This window comes from Struthio camelus, chromosome W (genome assembly GCF_040807025.1).
Source record: "Struthio camelus isolate bStrCam1 chromosome W, bStrCam1.hap1, whole genome shotgun sequence".
Lineage (NCBI taxonomy): Eukaryota > Metazoa > Chordata > Aves > Struthioniformes > Struthionidae > Struthio > Struthio camelus.
In genome coordinates this window covers 16,421,717-16,443,114 of record NC_090981.1, presented here as the reverse complement: position 1 = coordinate 16,443,114, position 21,398 = coordinate 16,421,717, and the positions used below count along the sequence as shown (strand labels likewise).

Here is a 21,398-nt window from a genome sequence, read left to right as displayed (position 1 = left end):
CAACAGTGACCTTTTAAAATGGTTTCATGTCTAGGCAGACTTCTAGTTGCAAAGCAGGTGGCACATCTGTTTTTAACATTTGGAGATTAAACGATACTGTCTTATAAAACCGCTGTGATAGTTACTGGTTTTGTATTCTGTACCTGAAGGTGGACCAAATTGTGCTTTGTTTTTCTGCAGTGTCTCTTTCGCTGTATGTCTTCATTGGGATAGCATTTTATTTTTCTTAACTAGCTTAAAGGCACAACTGTACCATTAATACTTAACCATATTTGCTGATCTAAAGCAATATGGTCTGCACAAACAAAGTGTCACTGTCTTACAGTTCTTTCAGTACATAGATGCTTTTTGGCTTTTACTGTGTAACAGACTTGGAATTATAATTTTTTTCTGTTGAAGTTGCAGCATGTTTGACTACTTGCTGGGCATTTTCTTGGCTCATCTTCCTCTGACCACATCTAGAGCACAGGATATTTTTTCGAACAGGGACCCGTATTTTCCTGTGTGTTGTTAATTTTGCATTTGCAATTTTCTCTTTATCATAAAATAATGATGAATGATTAGCTCCTCATTCTGATCGCGTAATTCCTGATCTAAAACTTTTCTGAAGTTAGGAGTTTTTAGATGAATTTTAAATCAGGATCTAGCATCTTAATCTTCATTATTCATTAATTCATCTGTTTCTAGAAATCCCCATGCCATGTCTAAAGTTTGAAATACCTATTGGAAACAGTCTGTGCCACGCTTCATCATGTAGCATTTCACATACAAGCCTGATTTTTACTAAGGAATCCTAAAATTCATATTTGCTCATTAACTTGCTCATGTGCATTAAGAAACATAACATAAGCCTTGCGGTGTGTACTAAATTAATAAGGCTGATGGTCTGCTATTACAGGCACCAATTCCCTCACAAGAAGACACCTCGCACCGATTGGTCCATGCAGCCCTTCATGAATGTACAAACCAAAAGTGTCTCAAAGCTACATTTGCTTGAGGGTAATAATTGTCTCACAGTTTGTCTATAGCTGTGCTAAAACCTCCTTATCAGTTTTCTTGGTTAGATAAGTCTGAGCTCTATATCCTTTAAAAGCAGGCCTGCTGGGTAAGGAATTTCCGTTGCTGATTTCTCTGCAACTCACCACCAGCAAGTAAAATATCCTTATAACCTGACTGCTCGCGACTGAGTGTTGCTGAGGCTTAAGTCTGCAGGTCTAGAAATGTTAACTGTGACTGCCCAAGCTGAGGAGCCTAGACCCATAGCTGGAAAGCTGCAGTAAAAGTTTATTTTATACGTGGAGCTGTGTAAACGTGGCTATAATGTTTCCCATAACTGCAGAAACAGATGTCTAGGCAACCCTGATCCCTTACCCGTGGCTTTGTAATTTGAGTATATAGGCATCTGTTACTCTTGCTTAATCTGAGGCCATTTTTCCCAAGACTTCCTTAGCACAACCCATCACAGAAGAAACTGATCCATCTTGGGCCATTATTACTTCTGGTATTATGCAGATGAGCCAAGTTATCTGATTCAGTGTGGAAGTCTGGAAATGGCCTTTCCTCATAGGCATGCTTACTGCTTGGTACATAAAAACACACACTCACTCCCTTTCTAGCGCTGCGTCACGTCCCTGTCCCTGCTCACTTTCTTGCCCTTGCTTTTCCTCCATGTTGCAGAGCTCAAACATAGGAAGTCTGTAACTGAGAATCCCATGTTTACCTTTTTTTCTGACTCTTGGTTATTGCGTGTGCCACTTCTCCTCTCTGCTGGCCCTGAGTAGAAACTAAACGCCCAAAGTCTGCAGAGCGACACCAACTGCGAGAAGAAAGAAGCTGCTGTGGCTCAGTCACGGGCGAGTTCTGTAGTCTCTGGCTCTGCTGCAAACACTGGGCATTACTTTGGAGAAGTTACTAGTCTCAGTCACATAAAACATGTGCAGTTAAATGAATTAATTAGTGGTTGCGAAGGGCACTTAAATCCTTGGGTGAACGTTTAGAAATTATTTATGAATTTGGCTAAGATCTCCGGTTATCTAGTGAATTTGACACCCATATGACATGAGAAGTTAATGGGAAAAGGTCGCCCAGTCTCTTGAATGGCATTGAAAATCCCAGCCATTGTAATTAATACATTAGGAAAGCATATATATCAGTGCATATGCATGTAGCAGTCTCTGACAAATGAAAAACTGTGCCTGCAACTCCAGGAACTGGAGGGAAGCCTCAGTGTAAACCATCTGGTCAGGGATCTTTCCTTTCTTGTCACAGTCATGTGAAAAATCACAGCTACTCTCAATCTGTGCCATTTAATGCTGTTGTACCTTGCAAGTGACTTGTTTTTGTTTTCCTTTTTCACTTTTTATAAATTTAAATATTAAACTTCTAGCAATAAATTTACCCTTGTGTGAAAGGAATGAGCAAGCACTTTCACTTGTCATATTCTTCATCAGGTCTTAATAACCTCATTGGTGCCTGCCAAAAGGAATTGTTGTCCTAATGTGGGGAGTGTTTTGAGGCAAAATGAACAGCAATGGCTAATTTATAAGAATATTTTTCCTTTATCATTGTACATTTAAGTTTCAGGATGCTTTCACTACAGGAGAAATAGGAGATCTAGGGTAGCATTAACCAGTTGCACTGTACTTATTCTTTTGTATAATGAATGTAATGTCATGTGAATTTTTGAGCAAGTGAATGGATGTGCAAGCCAAGGGTCAGCAGTTACGGATAATGATAAATAAAAGCCAGCTGAATCCACATGTTGCATCATTAATTATCCAGTGACAATTCTTGGAACACAAGCAAAGTCAAGATAACTTGCTTGGACAGCAAGATGAACAGAAGCATTTCATTTTCAACATAGAGGAGGAGCAGGCGGACTAGCAGGCCAGACTACTGAGCTAACTGCAGCTGGCAAGTGGTCCTAAGCTCATCTGAAACCTACCATCATCGTCACAGAAAGGGGCCACTCTTAAAGCTGTGTGGCCAGGCGATTCATACCCTCAGACTTTTTATATAAAAAAAAATCAGGTAAAATATTTTTGCAACATGTGCAATGTTTGCAGTTCATCTAGTATGTTTGTATGCTTATTGTGAAATCTGTTATGGTATAATGAGTCTTCACTACCATGTTGCATGCATGAGTGTAGTTATACACTGGATTGAATTAGAATAACGTTGCACGCACTGTTTGTCATACAGCAGTGTCTGGACTACAAGGCTGCATGTTTTTTGTTGTTCTCTAATTGAATGCAATATTAGTCTGCTGCATGCAACTTCAGAAAGTCACACCTCCCCATGCTGAGTGAAACGTTATATTGCATGCTGTGTTAATAACAAGGAGATCAAAGGGGTGAGATACTTCATATTAGCGATGGGCCCGAATCCAAATCCTGATCCTAATTCCCTCCCTGAACTTTGTTGGGCTGAACAACTTGAAGCCAGATTCCTCTCCCACTTTTTTTAAAGTGAAAAATCAAACCCATTTTTGCACCATTGTCCCAAGCTTTGGAGGGGGGACAAGTCCAGATTTTAGAGCCGGGTTCAAGTCCACCGCTAAACAACATGAAGGAAATTAAGTTATTATAGTGTTTCCTTCAACCATATCTGTATTCTTTGCAGAAATTCACTTTCAACAAGCATCACTGAAAAAGGAAGGAAGACACCGGAAGGGAAGAACGGCTCCACTGTGAATTTTGAAGACAGATAGGTAACATATGTTATCTGCAATGAATTCCATGTGTTTGCTCAACCTCCTCCTTAACGTACACGTGCCTGGAAAGTAAGTGCGCTTTGCCCCTGCTTTCTGCTCTGTGGACTCTGGACTTGGGGAGGCGCCTAGGAGATGGTGCCTAGGTGACTGCAGGACATGGTGAACCCAGGCTGCGGGTCTGGGTGCATGGCTATATGGAGGAAGAGGTGTGAAGGAGAGTCCTCTTTCCTTTTGCACTTTTTTTTCAGGGCTGGGCTCTGGGAAGCGAGGGGTGCTGGCTGCTGCTCCTCACCCCAGGGCACAGCATTCCACAAAGTGGATGGGGACATGCTTATAATTCTTACAGCAGGCCAGTAAGTGGGGCAATGACAGAAAGAGTGACTGATACTGTCAGGCAATAATTTACATTTGCTTGTTTAGCTCTGATTCAGTGGCACAGAAATAGGTTAGAATAAGCAGGCTTTTGTGTGCTTAACATCTAAATCTTTCATTTTCAATGTATTATTAATGGGAAAAATGTTAACTAGTATTTGGATTAATTTGACTAATATATGGTAATGCAATGCCTGAGTGAGAATAATTCATTGAATTGCCCCATTCCACTTGCCTTTGTGAGAAAGGAGAGAGTCTCTCAGGGGATGGGGAAGGTGAAGAGCTGAAAGCCAAATAGTAACGGTAGCAGATACGGATATAGCTGTACCCTGGATTTTCAGAAGGCCGATGAATCCACATAGTTCTACAGCAGCAGAAGGTCTGAAGCAGAGTGGTCTTAATGTGTTTTAAACACAAATCCTAATGCAAAGTCAACAATTGCCTTACTCCTTGGCAACAGAGACACTCTGAAATTTTTTTGTTAATTGTGCCTAGAGACTTTGATTACATATAGAAACCAAAGCAATTTGTTTGTCTTTTTGTGGTATGTCTGCTCACACCAGAACCGCTGGACAGTCCTTGCCGAAGACAGCTTGTATGTTTATAAAATGCTCTAAATCTTATGGGATAATATGAAAGGTCAGTGTTAGAACTGTAATCCTCTAATAAAAAAGAGGTTTTGGAAGATACCTATCTCCAGAGTCATGCTTTGGAGGTTAATCCATTAGGGGTCAGAGGAAAATATTCCTTGGACAAAGTTTTTAAAATTTTACTTACTGTGAGGTTTCCCAGGGTTTCCTCTGAAATATCTGTTACGGGCTGCTTCCTGAGAGAGAAAATATTATACTAAATGACCTGAGGCTGGCCCCAATTTAGAGGCTGCTGTGATCCTTATTTAGCAACAGAAGACAGCTTTTATTTCTCTCTGTCCATTTCCCTGACCACTGCTAGATAAACAGCTAGGTGCAGAATGGAAGAAAGGCTGAAGACCCCAAAAGAAGTTAAAGCACTGGAGATCCACTTATCAGAGCTAGACCTCCAAGTACATTTTTATTTAGTTTGTTGACGTCGTTGACCTTATTCTTCACAGATGCAGGCCTGTGCAGAAGGAGGATTTTTGTAGGTACGCGTTCAGCTTTCAATTTATCTTCACACAAGCTGCAAGCAATATTTTAAGAGCTTTTCTCTTGGAAAGATACCTTTAGTTTTGGACCGTGATTGTCACAGCCTAAATAATGGTTAATTATATGTGTATAACTGTGTTCTCAGCAGCGGAGGAACAGTGGTTTGCATCTTTGGCCATGTACGTTTGCCTTGGCTAAGGAAAAATGGATATGTTTGTTCCTGTTTTGCCAAGCGCAGAACTGACTGTGTGTACATAAAGTGAATGGTTACATATCTAACTAAGCTGTGCTATTGGATGCACAGTTTCACTCTACTTTTCTGAAAATCAGAGCATTGTTCTGACCACATTAGAAGCTGTCAAAAACAGATAGAGCTTTCTGCTTGTGATGAAAAAAACAGTGAGAATTTCTGAACTTTTGTATTATAAAAGAAGGTACAGACTGTACTGAAATTGCCTCAAATATCACTTAAAGTTGCATTATCCATACATCCTGAGAACAGACCCCTCGTTAGGCATACCGAAAGATAAAGTTTCTTTGGCAGTAAAAGCAAAAGAGGCCTCCTGAGTGTATGGACTTCTGTTAGCAGTTTAATGCAACTCCCACAGTGAAGACTTAGGAGAGTAAAAATAATAACTATGTTGCCCTGCCAGAATCACCAATGGAAAATTGTGCCTTCTGTCCAACAGTAGCCAAAGACAGCCTTACTACTGTTATGAAGTCTATCAAATATACCAAAAATGAGATTGGCCAGCTTCCTTTTGTTTTCTGCTTATAGATTTTCCACATGTAAAAAGACCCCATTTCAAGAAACAAAAGGAGGACCTGGGAGGAAGAGAAGGAGGAATTGTCTTCTACTTGCTCTACAAGTGGACAACAGCTTGTTTGACACATCTGCTGATGTCGCCTTTTTCCCCGAGTCTTTTCTTCCAGGCTTCTCATCCTGTATACAGCAGGACAGGCTTCACTCCTGGGAGGCTACCAGGAACAAATGGCATCACTAGGTCTCTCTTGCACTTTCTCAGTGGGCCCCCCTGCAGGGCTACAGTACTCAAAATTGGTGGCATTAGGCCTAACCGCTCCTCACAGCTGCGCTTCCACCCTTCCTTTCCTTATTCGCTGTTGTATTTTCATTAGCTACTTTTTCAGCCTTACACCTTCCAACCATCGTCAATTTGCCTTTTGGCGTTTAAAGTTTTCTTAACAGTAGTATATTGTCCTAGTCTTCAGGGTTCGTGAATGTCCCATTTGCTGCTTCAGACAGCACGCAGTTGTTTTGCCTGTTTTGTAAATGAACAAATAATATTTCAATTATTAAACGGATTTCTAAAAATGTATTTTTGGTCTCTGTTTTTTCTCAGAAGCAAGTTATTTTTAATTTCAATTTAGACTCTGTTTCTCCTCAGCAGATACAGATACAGTACACGGTAGTGATTTATAAACTATTAAAAAGATTGGCAGGGGTTTAATAGTGTTAAGAAATTACTGGAGGTCTTATGTACATCCTTCTAGACATGTCATTCTTTCATTAATCAAATCTATCTTTTGATGTCTATTTTTTAAAACATTTTTGATGCCTAGCTGTGAAGCCCTAACCTTTGGAGGTGGCAAAGGTAAACTTGGGAACTGTAGGATACTAGAAGATATTAGCAAGATAATATTGGTAGCTTTTTGGTCTTGTCATACAAAGCATTTCAGCAAAAACTTGTCGTGGCTGCTATTTTCAATAAAAAAACAGCTATGCTTTTTCCAAGTATGTTGAAAAAAATCTGTGCGGTTTGTTTGCGCCTGTCGTTCCCCGGAAACATTGGTTCCAGAATTCTATTTTCTTAATCAATTAAGTGGTTTTAATTAAAAAACAGCAACAACAAAACCCAGCATCGCAGCCAAAAAAATCTCTGAAACCACAGGAAGGGGGGTATTTTCACGTGATGCTGTTTCATAAAGGAACAGATTTCAGCTTCCTGAGTGGGCTACTTTTATATAACAGTCAGAATAAAATATGACTAAAGTTATGAAGAATATCAGGGCATTAGCCTTTTTAATAGAACAAAATGCCAATGTAAAATGCCTCTTCTTCTGTCTCAGAAACATGTCAAGTCACTTCAAAGCAGAACAGGTCAGCTTGGGCAAATGCATTTTGATAATTCTTCACTGGATACATTTGCATGCTGAAGTCTATATTCAAATATACAATGTGTTTTGTGCCAAGAAAATGAGTCCACAGCATGACCATCTGCAAAGCAGAAATTACTCTTGGGCAGATTTGGAGCTCAGCATGTAGTCCCTGCTGCAGACTGCACAGTAGCTAATTTTACAAGAGATCAAGATAACTTTACACTGGTATTTCTCTGAGATCAGTGCCTAGCCAATGAAATGGTATGTGGCATAGGAAAATGTGGCAGGTATCTATGTCAAATAACTATCTTACTGGAAAGGAAGAAAATGTAGTCACATCCAGCTTTTCCAAAGTCTGTGCAACTGTTTAGCCATGCAAGTATGTCCAGAATTTCAGCTTTTGCACTTCTTAGACAAGCGTGCACGCCTCAGATAAGTGCACTCTCGACCTAGCAGCTATTTCTGGTTCTGGGTCTGATTTGTGGCTCAGGTGTTTACACTGCATAGGCATTTGCAAATTTGACTTGCTGCAAAAAGAGAAGATATCTGCCCTGTACGACCTGGCGATGCAAGCTAGAAATAAGCTTTAGGGTGTTTTTTCCATATCACCAGACTACGTGTAAAGACCAGCCCCTCCCAAGACGATCTGGAATGTTCTCAACTCGGAGAGCCAGGAACCTTCCCCTGGGAAAGTGCACATCTGGATGGCAGAAGATATCCAGCTGGCCTTTTTCCCCCCGTATTCATCAGATACTCTGTAAGACTCCTTAACTCCCAGGTGGAAAAAGCACTGCACCTTTTGTTGCAGGTACATGAGGGATTGCTGCTGAGAAAGCTGTCTCCTGGCCTGGCAGACCACTCTGATCTTGCATAGACAGTCTTGCTTTCAAAATGTCCTTTATGAAGTTCCTCACATTTTTACCAAAAGCATTGTTAACTTAAACTAGCAGTTGCCTGAGTACATTCACTATTCACAGAATACACAAGAAACAAAGTTAAAACAATTGTCCAGTTTAAGTGCAGATGACCTGCCTTATCTGACTAGCATTGCAATGAGTTATCACCTTTCTCAGGTCTCTCCTCCACTTGCAGTGTTTGTGCAGACTTCTGGAGCACTGAGTTCAATAAAACTGTGGTATTTTCCTAAAAGGGACACCCAGAGTTGGAAAATCTGTAACACTTTGTTATTGAGTGCGAGGTTGTGTGTCCTGGCTGTCAGCTGCTTATTGCTCGCCTAGCTCTTCTGAAACATGGTGTGCAACAGCAACTAAGGTGCCTTGCCAGCCTGGCACAGGGTTTCAACCTCTTGTGCCAGTGCCTTTCCTGTCCTGGGCTCAACTGACTGTTTTGATCAGCAAGATCCTTGAATCAGATGGGTCCACTGAGCTATGTGGTTTCTGCCTGATAATCAGGAGAGCCTACAGGTGGAAGGGGTAGGAGCAAAAATATTGCGAACAGCAGCCTCGCACTAGAAATACAACAAGCTCTTAAGCTATATTTGTCAGGAAAACCTGAAAATTGCCCTTGCTTTCTGCCTGCTCCATATTGCTGCTACAAGTGGAAGATGGTGGAGGCAAGTAGGAAGAGAAAGGAAATTATGGGCAAATTTATCTGTCAAGCACAGTTCATGTCCCTGAAATGGGTATTCTTTTCGTGAGAGGCAAGACCTGCTGGTAGTCTTAATATGCTAAGTGGGACAGTAAGACCGCTGGTGGGAACAGAGAGAACAGAGGTGAACGCATGAGAGGAGGAGACACAGAGGATGAAGAGCTGAGTATCTTGTCTGAACATCAGAATGATAAGTATGTGTGATGTCTGCTGGCCTCTATTTCAAAGATACATCAGGGCGGCTCTTTTAAACCAACTGATTTTCACTTGCTATGTAAGAAAAGTTGGTAACTACTTTAACTAAACATCTGTTTGAATTTGAAGAAGCTTTGTGGTAAGTGTGGGAACTGAATTCAAGCAATGAACTGCGAAAGGGAGTGCTGCTGTAGCTGTGATGGTCTAAGGACATATGCAAGGCAGGGTTTGTAGTGAAGGGTGATGTTATGAGACCAGCAGATGTAGTTGGAAAAAACAAACAAACAAACAAACGAGCTTTGGAGCAAACAAGCCCTCTTCCTGATGTAAAGAAAGGAGTGTTCCTGAAAGCTTTTTGATTATCTCTTCCTATAAATCTTACTTTTCTTCAGAATGACAGGATTTTAAACCTGCTGTGAGGCCTGAGCCAAAGGAAAAAAAAAACAACATAGAATTCTTTCAGGTGATTTGAACTTTGAATTGGGCCCTACGTAAAAGCACCTCAGACTTAATTATGTAGCGACTACTGATTGCATAATGATAAATCTGTGACATCATTTATTGAGCCATTATATATTGAATGCTACTATTTATGACCTCTAACTCCCGATGGCCTTGATAGTCCCATGTATTCATGTAGGGTGGAGTTGAAATACGATGCTGCTCGTGGCATTACATTGAAGTCATTTATTATTTTTAGCAAGGTTGTGTTTCAAGGTTTGGATTATTTTGACAGTTCTTCAGCTTGGAGTTCATGGTCCCATATTCTGTATTTTTTTTGCATAAAATACATGTAATTTGCTTGTTTCTAGGTCTAAATGTAATATACTGTTAATGGTCTGGGCTCTCAATCAATATTTAGAACAGTTAAACTATAGTTTGCAGTTACCCTTATTGGTCCCTGTGGAGCCATTCTGTCTTACAGTATCAATTAATGGGACAGATCTATTACAGCAGTGTTGCTAATTGTCACAGGAATGTCTGTGCATGCACTATAGCAATTTTTAAATACTGATCAGCTCGACTACTCGGATAATGTCTTGTTAAATGCTGAAAGGCTCTAAAAGATATATTTGTAGCTGTACGATTCAAAAAGTTTCGGTCACATATAGTTATTCTAATTGAAATTCATTCTTAACATGCATTTCTTCACTCTGGCTATTAGCATAACAGGAAGGATGAAGCGATATTAGAAAACTGAAGAAAAATGTTAATGGCTTTCATTTTCTTTGCAATGTAAAAATATGGCCACAAATATATCGTTTGAGTCGTAGTGAACAGTTAAAAAGTTTGTATCAAAGCATATGTCACGTGCATCACATACAACATGCATTTTACCAGGAATGTTTTAGGGTGCTGATATTATGTAAAGCCAGGAGGTACAAGTGTACAGTGAGTAGCAAAATGATAGTTACTATCTTTTACATTGCAAAAAAGGTTAAAAGAGGTCTAGAGCAATGTTTCTTAAAGACATCTCTTATTATGAGATTCTGCATGACTTAATAATATAAAAAATAAGAATTGGAAGAAGGTATTAAAATAAATACTCTAATTTACAATGAGAAAAGTTCTTTTTGATAGTGTAAGGAGCCATTTTTATCATTTGTGGTCCTCAAGATATCTTTCCTTACACTAACGTTGACCAGTAAGTGTCTTCTGCATTACGGTGAAGTAATCTAAATTTGCCTGACACCTGTTGTAGCAGTTAGAAGAGAACTAACTGACCCACTAACTGTCCTCACTTGTGAATACAAATACTCTCTGGTGCTGTTCTCTTCCAGTGCATTTCAGAAGTATAATGAAGAAACCCACACGTCCATTTGCTATAAAGCTTTTTTTCTGTCTCTTCAGGGAAGCAATCAGTCGTGTTTGTGAAGCTGTGCCTGGTGCCAAAGGAGCCTTCAAGAAACGAAAGGTATTTTTCTTTTCTTTTGGTGAAGTTGACCATATTTTCTTAGTTCAACACAGAGGAGACCAGGTGCAGCAGGCAGGTGAGTTTAAAGCAGCTTCGAGAATTGCGGATCATTAATCATTGAAGTATAGGTTGTTTTCACCCACTCTATGTAGCCTGTTGCACTTTTGGTCAGGATCTTCTTTTATAGATGTCTAGAAGTATGAGTACATCTAGGAAAAAGATTGTGGCTTGCCTTCATGTTCCTCCTGCAAAAAATCCCTTTTTCTTTCCTGTGTAGGCTGTAGGTGGAAGGTTTAAAACAATCTAAAGGGGATGCTTTTTCATACAGTGCATGAGTAAATTGTGGAAACCATTGCTGGAAGCTATTGCAGAAGCCAAACATATAAATAGTTTCACAAGTGACTAGCTCAGTTCATGGAGGATAGCCCTACTGGCGATGATTGTTCAACAGGTTAGGAAGCTCCTGAGTTGCTGGTTTCTGGAAATGGAGAGAACATATCAGGTGATTCTCCGTTTCCAATACTGTTTTCACAAACTTCTGCTGCCAGCTGTTCAGTGGCCAGCACTCAAGGCAGGACAGATGGGCTTTAGCCTTGAACACAGTTATTACTTTGCTTTTATTCTCATTTGTGTAGCAGGAGTTAGGATGTGTGGGCGAGGAGTGGAGGATGTCTTGGCTTGACCCCTGGGCTGGTGGCTCTCACAGCTGGGCTAGCACTGGCTCTTGCCCCTCGGCCAGGCAGGACCGAGGGCTGCTTTGCACAGCTTGACCTCTTTGGAGATCACTTGCCTGCTCTTGCAGCTACCGCTTTGAAAACCTGCCTGATCATATAACCTACCAGTATTGGAGAGGCTGTGGTATGGTGGTTAGGATGTGTTGGCAGCTTCGGGACCAGCCCAAGCCTTTCTGGTTTTGCAGCTGTCAGTGAGCTCGGTGGTGCTGCAGTGATGCTGCTAGGAGACCCCAGCTCACATAAAGCTGTGCCTATAGCTTACACCTCGCCTTGACCACAGCAGGTTCACTTTCTGCTCCTGGAGCAGTCTCCCACTGCCTGCTCTTCCACAAGCCCACTAGCAAAGCTAGGATTTAATTCAGAGCAAGTCTAAGGGAAGGAGCATAGAATACAATTAATTATAGCTATTGCGTTATTAATAGCTGTCGGGTGCAGAAGGAGAATAAGCAGGTGAAGGAAACTGTCCTACCTGGCTGGCTATTTAGGCAGGATCCTAGTGGAAAGTTAAGACAGAAACCCTGCTTGTGCAGTGAGGATTCTGGTCCCCTGGTAAAATAAGATGATGAAACGACGTGCATTACAGCATAATGGAAACTGTCTCTGAAATGGAGTGTTCCTCCACCCTGCAAATACATCTCATGGCATTTTTAGGTTCTCTGCTTGGTTTTGGCTTTTAAACCTGAAAAGAGGAAAATATGTTTTTCCTTGAAAAGCAAAATGACACAAAGTGTGACTGGAAAAGTAGGTTAAATAACATCCCAAGGGCCTAATGAGACACCTTACTATATCACTGTTTTAGAAGTAGCGTTGCTTATCAGTCATTGAAAAGATATACTGTTTTTAAAATAAGCCTACTGTTTGAAGAGAAACTTTGCCCAGCAACAGAATTACAGCTAAATCTTAAAGATTTAGGTAGGATAAAGGTATCTTTTGCACTTTCATCACTTCTCATGTTTTTGTCACTTCTGGTTTACGAATGTGGTTAAAGTGAAATGTACTTCTTCAGGCCAGTTTTACACACCTATTTCCCAAACTCTGAAGAGGTGAACCATATAAGGAGTAAAGAGGCACAAATGTATCCAGCCTGTTAATAGCGACAAATCTTTCCAAGGTTGTGGGCACCTTATCACCAATGCAAGTTCAGTGAAAGGCCTGCAAAAGTTACTGGTTTTATTAACATCCCCTCTGGCTTCCCCTTGCTTCGTACTTACTCTGAGTGAGGAGTAATCATTACCTGCAGAGTGGACCCAGCGTACACAGGTATAACCCCATGGCTGGGCTTTTGCCTACTGCTAAGAAAGTGACAAGTGTAATGACACTGCAATTTCCTATTTGTGAACGTCCCATCAATATCACCATCACAGGCGTCCCGCTTTCCATGTGGAGAGGGGATAGAGCAGTCAATAAATGCAGAGCAAACAACAGATTTTTTTCAGGAGTTGAAGTTGTTTTTACAGAATAAGAATATCCTATTTTAAGATATGGACCTAAGACATTTATCTTGGTCTGTTTGCTTGGCTCCCATTAAGCTAAGACTCTCCTATTTCATAAAAAAATACTTTTTTAGGCCAAATGTTGAGGCGTACATGGTTATTCATTATCTTTATTGTTATGACTCTTATTTTTAAGTGAAGAATGGTCTCCAAAGGAGAAACAGCTGTTCCAATCAAGTGATCTTTGGAAAGCCAGCAACTTTTTAGGAACCTTTAAGATTTCAGCTAACTCTATATAGAATAAGTTGTTGGCCCAAATGAACAGAGAACAAAAATGTGCCTTTTTTCCCCTCACAGCCACCAAGCAAAGTTCTTTCTAGCATCTTGGGAAAGAGCAATCTACAGTTCGCAGGAATGAGCATAATGCTGAACATCTCTACCACCAGTTTAAATCTAATGACGCCTGATACGAAACAGGTGAGTTTAACTGCCATAATTGGTGAGGCTTTTGATGAACAGCCTGTTGAATAGTTATTTTCTATCTGCTGAAATAGCCAGTTGCTCAAAGTACTATTCCTCAATACCATTTACAAACTCAATGAAAACAGAGTGTAAAACATAGTAGGAGTCATAGTTTAAGTATTCGGCACAGCTTAGATGAATTATTTTCTTTTGTCCATGTTTCAAGTAGCTCCATTTTTCTGTAAACAGACCTACAACATAAAATGGCATTTTCTAGTGGTAGGAGTTCTTGTCTGGGTGCAGTTACAAACTCTCATAGGGTTAAGGATGGGGTAGGTGACTAAAGAAATGAATGCGCATCCCCAATTTGGTTTTCATTCTTCCCATTTAGAGTCTTAAAGGGCAATTTATTCCTGCGGAGCTGCTAAAAATACAGCCACAGGGATTTTTCAGTGCAGTGAAATGCCAGTCTTTTAGAAAGACAAGGCAGCCTTGCTCAACCAGCCCATTTCTTCTTCTTCTTTGTGCTGAAGGTACATACCAACGTGGGGGAATCACTGCAGTGGATTGTGAATGATGTATGAGATGAGAAAAAAATCCTTGCTCAGTGTATATATCAAGAGAAAGCAGGCAGACTTGCGTAGTCACTGCTATGCTATTTGCTGTGAGCTACATACTGCGTTAAGGCACGCAACTTTCTGCCCAGATACAGCTAGAGAGAAAAAAAAAAAAATCCCTGCTGTCCTCATAAGCCTCAGGATAAAAGGATAAGAAAGGCTACCCACGACATATTTAAAAGCTTGCTGTTTATTATTATGTTTCTGCTGTTTTATCTTTTCTTCATTCTTATCCTCGTTTAGAAAATGTTGTAATCTTCTGCAATGAAAGCACGGAGACTGTGAGAGCAGCATTATGTCTGGCTGTAGTAGGTTGGAGCTATGTTATGGAATATGCGCAGCAGGGCTTTTTGCAAGCACAGTTGCCCCCAGTTAGCAGCATAGGAACTCGGTAGCAAGAAGATCTATTAAAGAAGTGCCAAACCCTGAAAGTGGCCTTGTCTTCAGCTGGCGTCAGGGTAGAAATGGAGTTAAACTGATTTATCCCAGGGAAGGATCCTCCCTCAAATGTTTTGGCTTTTCTCGACGAGAGATGAAGTAATTTCCAGTGAACTGAAATATGAGAGAGTCGACAAAACTGTTTATCTTTCTCTCACATCATTCTTTTTGAGATAGGCTGGATCTGGATGCTGGAGGAATGGGAAACATCTGGTTTCTCAAAGATTCCCCGAAGATCTGGCTGTGATCTCCCTCGTTTCTCGTTTCTGCCAAGCATTTGATTACCTCGTGAGCTGTAAAAATGTGAGCTCTCAGATACCTCTAAAAATACGGAAAATAAGCCTGACCCAGCAGCTTTGTCCTTTAAAGCACCATCCAAAAAAAACAGCCTGGACTTCTGTAATAGCCTCTTGCTCCCAGGGGAGCTGGAAGGAGAGAAAAGACAGTGTTCTCAGCCCTTAGGGCACCAGGCAAGCAATTGCTTGCATCCCTGTACAGAAGCTTTGTGACCCTTGTAAGTAGAGATGGGTGAACGGTGATTTTTGTGTGTGTGTGTGTGTGCATTCCCCTACCCCACACTAAATTACAATTTTTAGCTCTGGGGTTGAATAAAAAAAAAATCTATCTTGAACTGATAGTTTAAAACACTTTCCAGTTTCCTTAAAATTTGGAAAATTAATTTTTGGGGCTATCTGAAATAATTTCTATTTTTTATGCTGCTGAACGGAAAGATCAGGTTATTTCCGCAACTTTAGATAGCAATGACATTAAATGTGCAACCAATCCTTATTACTTTATCTTTGATGTTGAAGTCATTTCCTCTTTATGGGAAAAAAGAGAAGGAAACCACCTTTGAGGAGTGAGGGAAGGATGGTCCTCCACTGAACGTTTAAAAATTAACCACATCTTCCGAGGCTGCCATGGGATAAGCAGCAGTACTAAAAATGAACTTTATATGAAAGAATTTTTCTCTTTGTCTATTCTTTCTGAGTGAGTGAAATGGCAAGATCCAGAGAAACTCATGTCAGGCTTTTTTCTCTTCAAGAAAATAGTTGCTATTTCAGGTCTTTAAGATGCAGGGTGGGAAAAGAGCCCAGAGAATATATTTTATAACTTCTTTTTTTCCCGAAACTGAGTTTTCTGTAGTACATATTACCCTCTCCAAAGTGAGCAATTAAGATCCAAATGACTATTGTCACATACTCTAGAGTTCTAAATAAGGGCCCTCTCCTATAGCAAGTGAATTATGTGGTATTGTTCCTGTGACTAAACAATCAAGCAAACTTTTATTTAAAATGACCTTTTTGTTCTCAGTTGTCAGATGATTTTATTATTAAAAGATTTTGTAAGTTAAGTCTCAGAATAGCAATACAGCAGAGCTGTTCTGCTTGTATTAGAGGTTCGTGACAATTTGTCTCTTCTCAGAGAAATATCGCATTGGTTCAAACTCCACATAAGCAAAATGAATGTAGTCATTTCGAATGCCCTAGAGCGTGCCTGAGATTGTGACCGTAATCCTAGATTGCAGCTATATTCAAAATTCAAATTGCGTATTGCAAACATGTTTATGTTTAATATCTCAAACATAAAATTACACAGTAGGTATTGGAAGCAATGTTAGGATCTTTAGCGGGTGTGCAGGTTGGCGGGATTTCATTGATTTCACCAGGGTGGCATCAGCAGAAAAGTATTTTGATGAATAGGACCCTTTGCTCCATTCATCACTAACTGTAATAAAGAAAGTGAGCCTTAGCAGATTAAAATTTCTCCAAAGATACTGTATGACAGAGCTATATGATTTACTGGAGTTCTGAGCGCATTTAACAATTTCACTGTGTCCTGCTACGTTTTAAAGAACACCAGATTAAAAACATTCATCCTTAAGTTTGTTTATATTATCATGCTACTCTTTACACTCCTTGAAGGTGAAATGCAGAAGTTATTTTGATCTTGGTTTTGGATTTTCACCCCCACACAAACCAAAAAAAGAAATCAAAAGGGTAAACTCTATGAGAAAACCTACTAACTTGTACTTATTTTTTCTGATCTGTACAGATCATAGCAAATCACCATATGCAATCTATTTCCTTTGCATCTGGAGGTGATCCGGTAAGCATTTCTTTGAAGCTTTCCCCCACATAGATATTGCTTTATGAGGACTGTGTGCCAAAATTTATTGCGTAGCTTACTGAAAGGAAAATATAACCACAGCAGCCTCTGTTTCTTGTTTCATAAATTCTCCTTGATTGTTGCCATCAAACTCTTTTTGAGGAAGCCACTGACAAGCAGTCATAAATCCTCCTCCTTGAATGACTGAAATGAAAAGTATCAAAGGGCTGCGAGCGTTCATATAATAACTGATAAGTGGGGCTCTGTTTTTCAGAGCAATGTAGTATAGTCGGATGGGTGTTGTGTGAATTTTCATCTTGACTGTTTTTCGTTTTGTCCTCTTCATGGTAATGGACTTATGTTACAGTTATATTTATAGCAACATATGTATTTTTTCCTTCTTGTATTTAACTGTACATTGAGAAGACTGTCCTAAATACTGCCTTCAGGTGTATTCGTCACACACAGGCAGTTTGAAGAAGGGCTTTCAGAAGCCTAGATCTTCCTTTCTAATTTTACCAAGTTTTCAGATATACCTACACATGTGGTTCATTCAAACCAAAGGACAGACCTCAGCTTCTTGCGCTTTTCCCTGTTTTTATGAGCAGTCCATCCAAAGTCATGTTTTAATGGGCTCCAGAAGTATTTCTCACGCAGGAAGAAGTGGGAGAATTTTAAAACAGGGACAAGGCTCACCTCTTAGCCTAGAGCTCTGAAAGCTTTCAAATCTGGTTTAATTGAATGAGTCTACATTTTCATCAGTCATATAATTATCTGTCATTAATCAGTCATATAATACAGGTAAAGTAGTTTCTAGCCTGCCCTGTGAGTTATTTCTCTCAGCTTAACTCTGTTAAGTTGAAGACCCTTGGCACTTTCTCTCTTCATTTTGCTACTCTCAGTAAACATAAGGGCCAAGTTCAGTCTTGGTATAACTCTGCTGAACTCAGTGAAGGTCCAGGAGGAGAAAGGACATCATATCGTAATAATATGGGGAACAAAAAATGGATCAACAGCAGCTTTGAAATACAACAGATTGCCATGGATGCTGTAAATGAACAATTCCTGAAGTGGGCAGAGGAGTGATTAGCACAGTTCCCTGCCTCCGTAAGAAGATTCTTCGCTCCCCATCTGCCATCCCAAATGCTGAGTCCTGGAAACACCATTGCACACTGCCCACTGATAGAGTGATTTACCAGGGAAGAGGAGAGGAGCAGCAGCAGTAGCGATTGGATTTGGAGTAAACAAGCTCTTCCAAATGTTTTAGAGAGATAAAAATCATGCTACTGAGTCAGTGAGCTACCAGAGAAATCAAATTGCATCGTGGAAGGGAGCCTGTAAAACAGTCAGTGAAATTATAAAGCAGCCTTCCCAATAAGACCACTGCATGATGATCTCATCCTGGGGGTGGAGAGGGTAGGTGCGAGTATCTAATGATGCTCTACAGGCTTGTCTCAGTGGGCTAGTATCTGGCACAACTTTAAATCAAAAAAGCTTGTTCATAAAGCAGGTGGTTCCTTTGTCCCGAGCGCACAGGAAAGAAGACAGGACGCAAAGGACATAATTTAAGTCACAGCTTTATTAACCCATCTGGGGCCTATCCAGACATAACTTTCTTCAACCCTTCATCATTTCCACCTAGTGGAGGAATGCCATCACAAAAAACTTATCTCCCCAAAACAATTGGGCCCATAAGCTCATTCCCTTATTTGAGATTTAAAGTGGAAGAAGAAAGGTGCTAGACATGAGAAGCCCACATCTGTTCCCAAGCTTCTTCAGAGGATACTTCCCTTATATTGCATTTTGAAGTCTGGTTTATTTGGAAGCTAGACTCCCCCCACTCCTCGCCCCATCCAGTTTTCTGCTCTGGGTGTCTGCTACACATTGGTGCCAGCAATTAGCTTTGCAACTTTCCTCCCACTCCCTAAGCATTAATTACCTTCATCATTCAAAATATATCCATTGGAGAAGCGTTCCACAGCCTTGGAGAACAGCTTGAGTACCACATATATTTTTGCAATATTCCCCTTTGCAATGAGTCAGATAGTTTCAGGCTTTGTCAGTACATGTGAGCTTAAAATGGCTCCACCAAATCCTTTCATGTACCATTTCAGAATCATTTTTAGTTCACTTCCAAGACAGTGTTTGGATCCGCTCTAGTTCTCTCCAGGCTCCCTTATGATACACCAAACATTTTTCATCCATGATCATTTCAGGTGGCTGTTTCCAGGCCACTAAACAAGACACCTGCTTTTGGAGATGCCTGTTGAAATTTCAGAGACATCTCATAAGTCAGGTCTCTCAGGGGTCCTTGAGGAGAGCATTTTTTCAGGTGCAAGCCCTATTTCAGTCCAGCTGATGCCTCCAAATGTTTAAACCACAATGCAGTTTCTTTTAGGCTTAATGTACAGCACATTCACACTTGTCTTCAGCTGATGCTGAAAATCTCTGGCTTCAATGTATGCACTAGATATATCTGTACCAGTAAATAAAATGATCCATGGACTGTCTTCATTGCCTAGAGACCAAACAGCACAGGACAATTTGCATCCGTACTTCCATACTATGGCTTCTTGGGATTGGTGCCCAGCCGGTGCTATTCCCTTAGACGGTTCCAGGGCACTACCTGGGGAACTGGCACAGCTAGGCAGGGGAGAGTACTGACAGTTAAGCAGTGTGGACAAGTGTGGGGCAACTCTCAGGCCTGCAGCTTGTCTCTATTTACTGTTATAGACATAGCCACTTTTCTCTGCCTATTACTTGTTGATATGCCTCATTATTTCCACTGAAGTCATTGCCCAGACACTATGTCACTGGATGCATAAGAAATTACTAGACAAAGAGCTAGGGCTATTCTTCTCTCTTCTGTTTTTTTTTTTGTTTTGTTTTGTTTTTATTTTTTTCTTACAGACCAACCTCATTATTGCCGTGTCTGAGTGTCTTCCAGTAGTGCATTAAGTGATATGGCTACACATCTGACATCAGAGCCATAAATGTGCTTCATCCTTTCCATTATCCTCTCCTTAGGAAGGGACCTGTGTATGCAGCACAGTGATTTGTTTTGGGAGGGGTATGTGTGTGCTTGTATTAGAGAAAGCTAAGTTAAAGAAATCTGTCATGTAATTCAAAATTGGTATGTGTTGTGACATTAGATCTTGAGATAATATGTTCAGTGGTCTTGGACCAGTCCCCCGGGGATGCTTTGACTAGATATGCACTGCCAACTGCAGTGTGCCCTGTATTTAGTTCAGCTAGCTTTAGATATACATGACTAGCCAGGCACGTCAGGAAATCATGGATCTAACCAACTTCCTAGTTGAATCAAGTGTATCTGGCATTTTCCAGATGCGCCAGTAAACCTGACATTTCCCCAGAGTGTTGCCGTTTCACCTGCAGGATGATAAAAGTCTGCTCTGCTTGTGCATGGGAGCGGGAGGGCGGGCAGAGAGCGAGCAAGAAATCACTAGAGAAGATGTGAGCCTGCTCTTGCCAGAAAATCCACCTGGCATGTGGGAATGGGGACTGCTGGGAGCAGCCCATGGGTAGGGAGAGTGTCTTGGGAGGCTGCTGATCGCTGATTCGCACTCTGGGGAAAGCAAAGTGATGGGATCAGTATCAAAACCCACAAACTTTTTTCGCAGTAAATGAGAAGCTGCAGGTTTCCAAGCAGTAGATAACTGTAGTGCTAGACATGTCATATTGAGATCCTACCCACAAGAATATGTACACTGTGGACTATGATCTTTTCCTATGATCAGTGCAAACATTTTTTTGCATTCATTATAGATATCTTAATTTTTTGACAGGATACAACTGACTATGTTGCATATGTAGCTAAGGACCCTGTTAATCGGCGAGGTAAGTTAGAAATGTCTATTTGGCATCTTTTTTTCCTTTGAGAAACATGAATTATTCATAGTGTAATTTACTCCATTTTTTTGAGAAAAAAAATAAATATAACTCGATAAAAAGATTGCCTTTGGCAGAGTCATGGAACAATTGTGTGGCAATAAAGGAACCGCCATACACAAGTTGGTTCTGAAACTGAATGGATCTTAGCTGTGGTTCATCTCTAAGTATCACTTAGATTCTCTTCATGTCTTAAATCAAGAGCTTGCTAGTTTTGGCAGTGTGAACTTCTAGGCAACAGCTGTCTCATACCTAAACTCAATTAAGATGCAAGAACTAAGCAGTCCTCTGATTAAGTCTTCTGATTAAGAGGCTGGATCTGTTAGATCTTCTCAGTATATGCCTAATCCTTCCTGACAGCATCAGATTCCTTATCAAATAGTGAGCTTTCTAGCCAACTTGCTGGAGGCTGTCCTCTTTCTCAGTGCGGTTTTATTCAAGGAGATGCCTAGCTCTATTATTTTCATAGAGATCAGTCAGGTATAAGGCACCTTTTGTTGGTTGTTTTCAAAGACTGAGATGCAGTTCATGTTGTCAAAAATAAAGCTAAATTATAAAAAGTGTAAATTATAGTCTGAAATAACAGATACAGAAAACACTCTTCACTTGAAATGCAGAAAGCATCACTAGGTCTTGGTATGAGGTACAGAGT

At 40.5% G+C, this 21,398-nt stretch overlaps 1 protein-coding gene across 10 annotated transcripts in view; it reads left to right on the top strand.

Annotated features, from left to right (window-relative positions):
* Positions 1-21,398, top strand: part of LOC138060925 (SHC-transforming protein 3-like) — a 103,787-nt gene that overhangs the window by 59,123 nt on the left and 23,266 nt on the right. For all 10 annotated transcript variants that reach the window (XM_068924478.1, XM_068924477.1, XM_068924485.1 and 7 more), the window contains 4 exons: positions 10,981-11,044; positions 13,569-13,688; positions 16,784-16,837; positions 20,644-20,695. In XM_068924478.1, the coding sequence (XP_068780579.1) occupies positions 10,981-11,044; positions 13,569-13,688; positions 16,784-16,837; positions 20,644-20,695 (290 nt within the window). The remainder of the gene's footprint in view (positions 1-10,980; positions 11,045-13,568; positions 13,689-16,783; positions 16,838-20,643; positions 20,696-21,398) is intronic.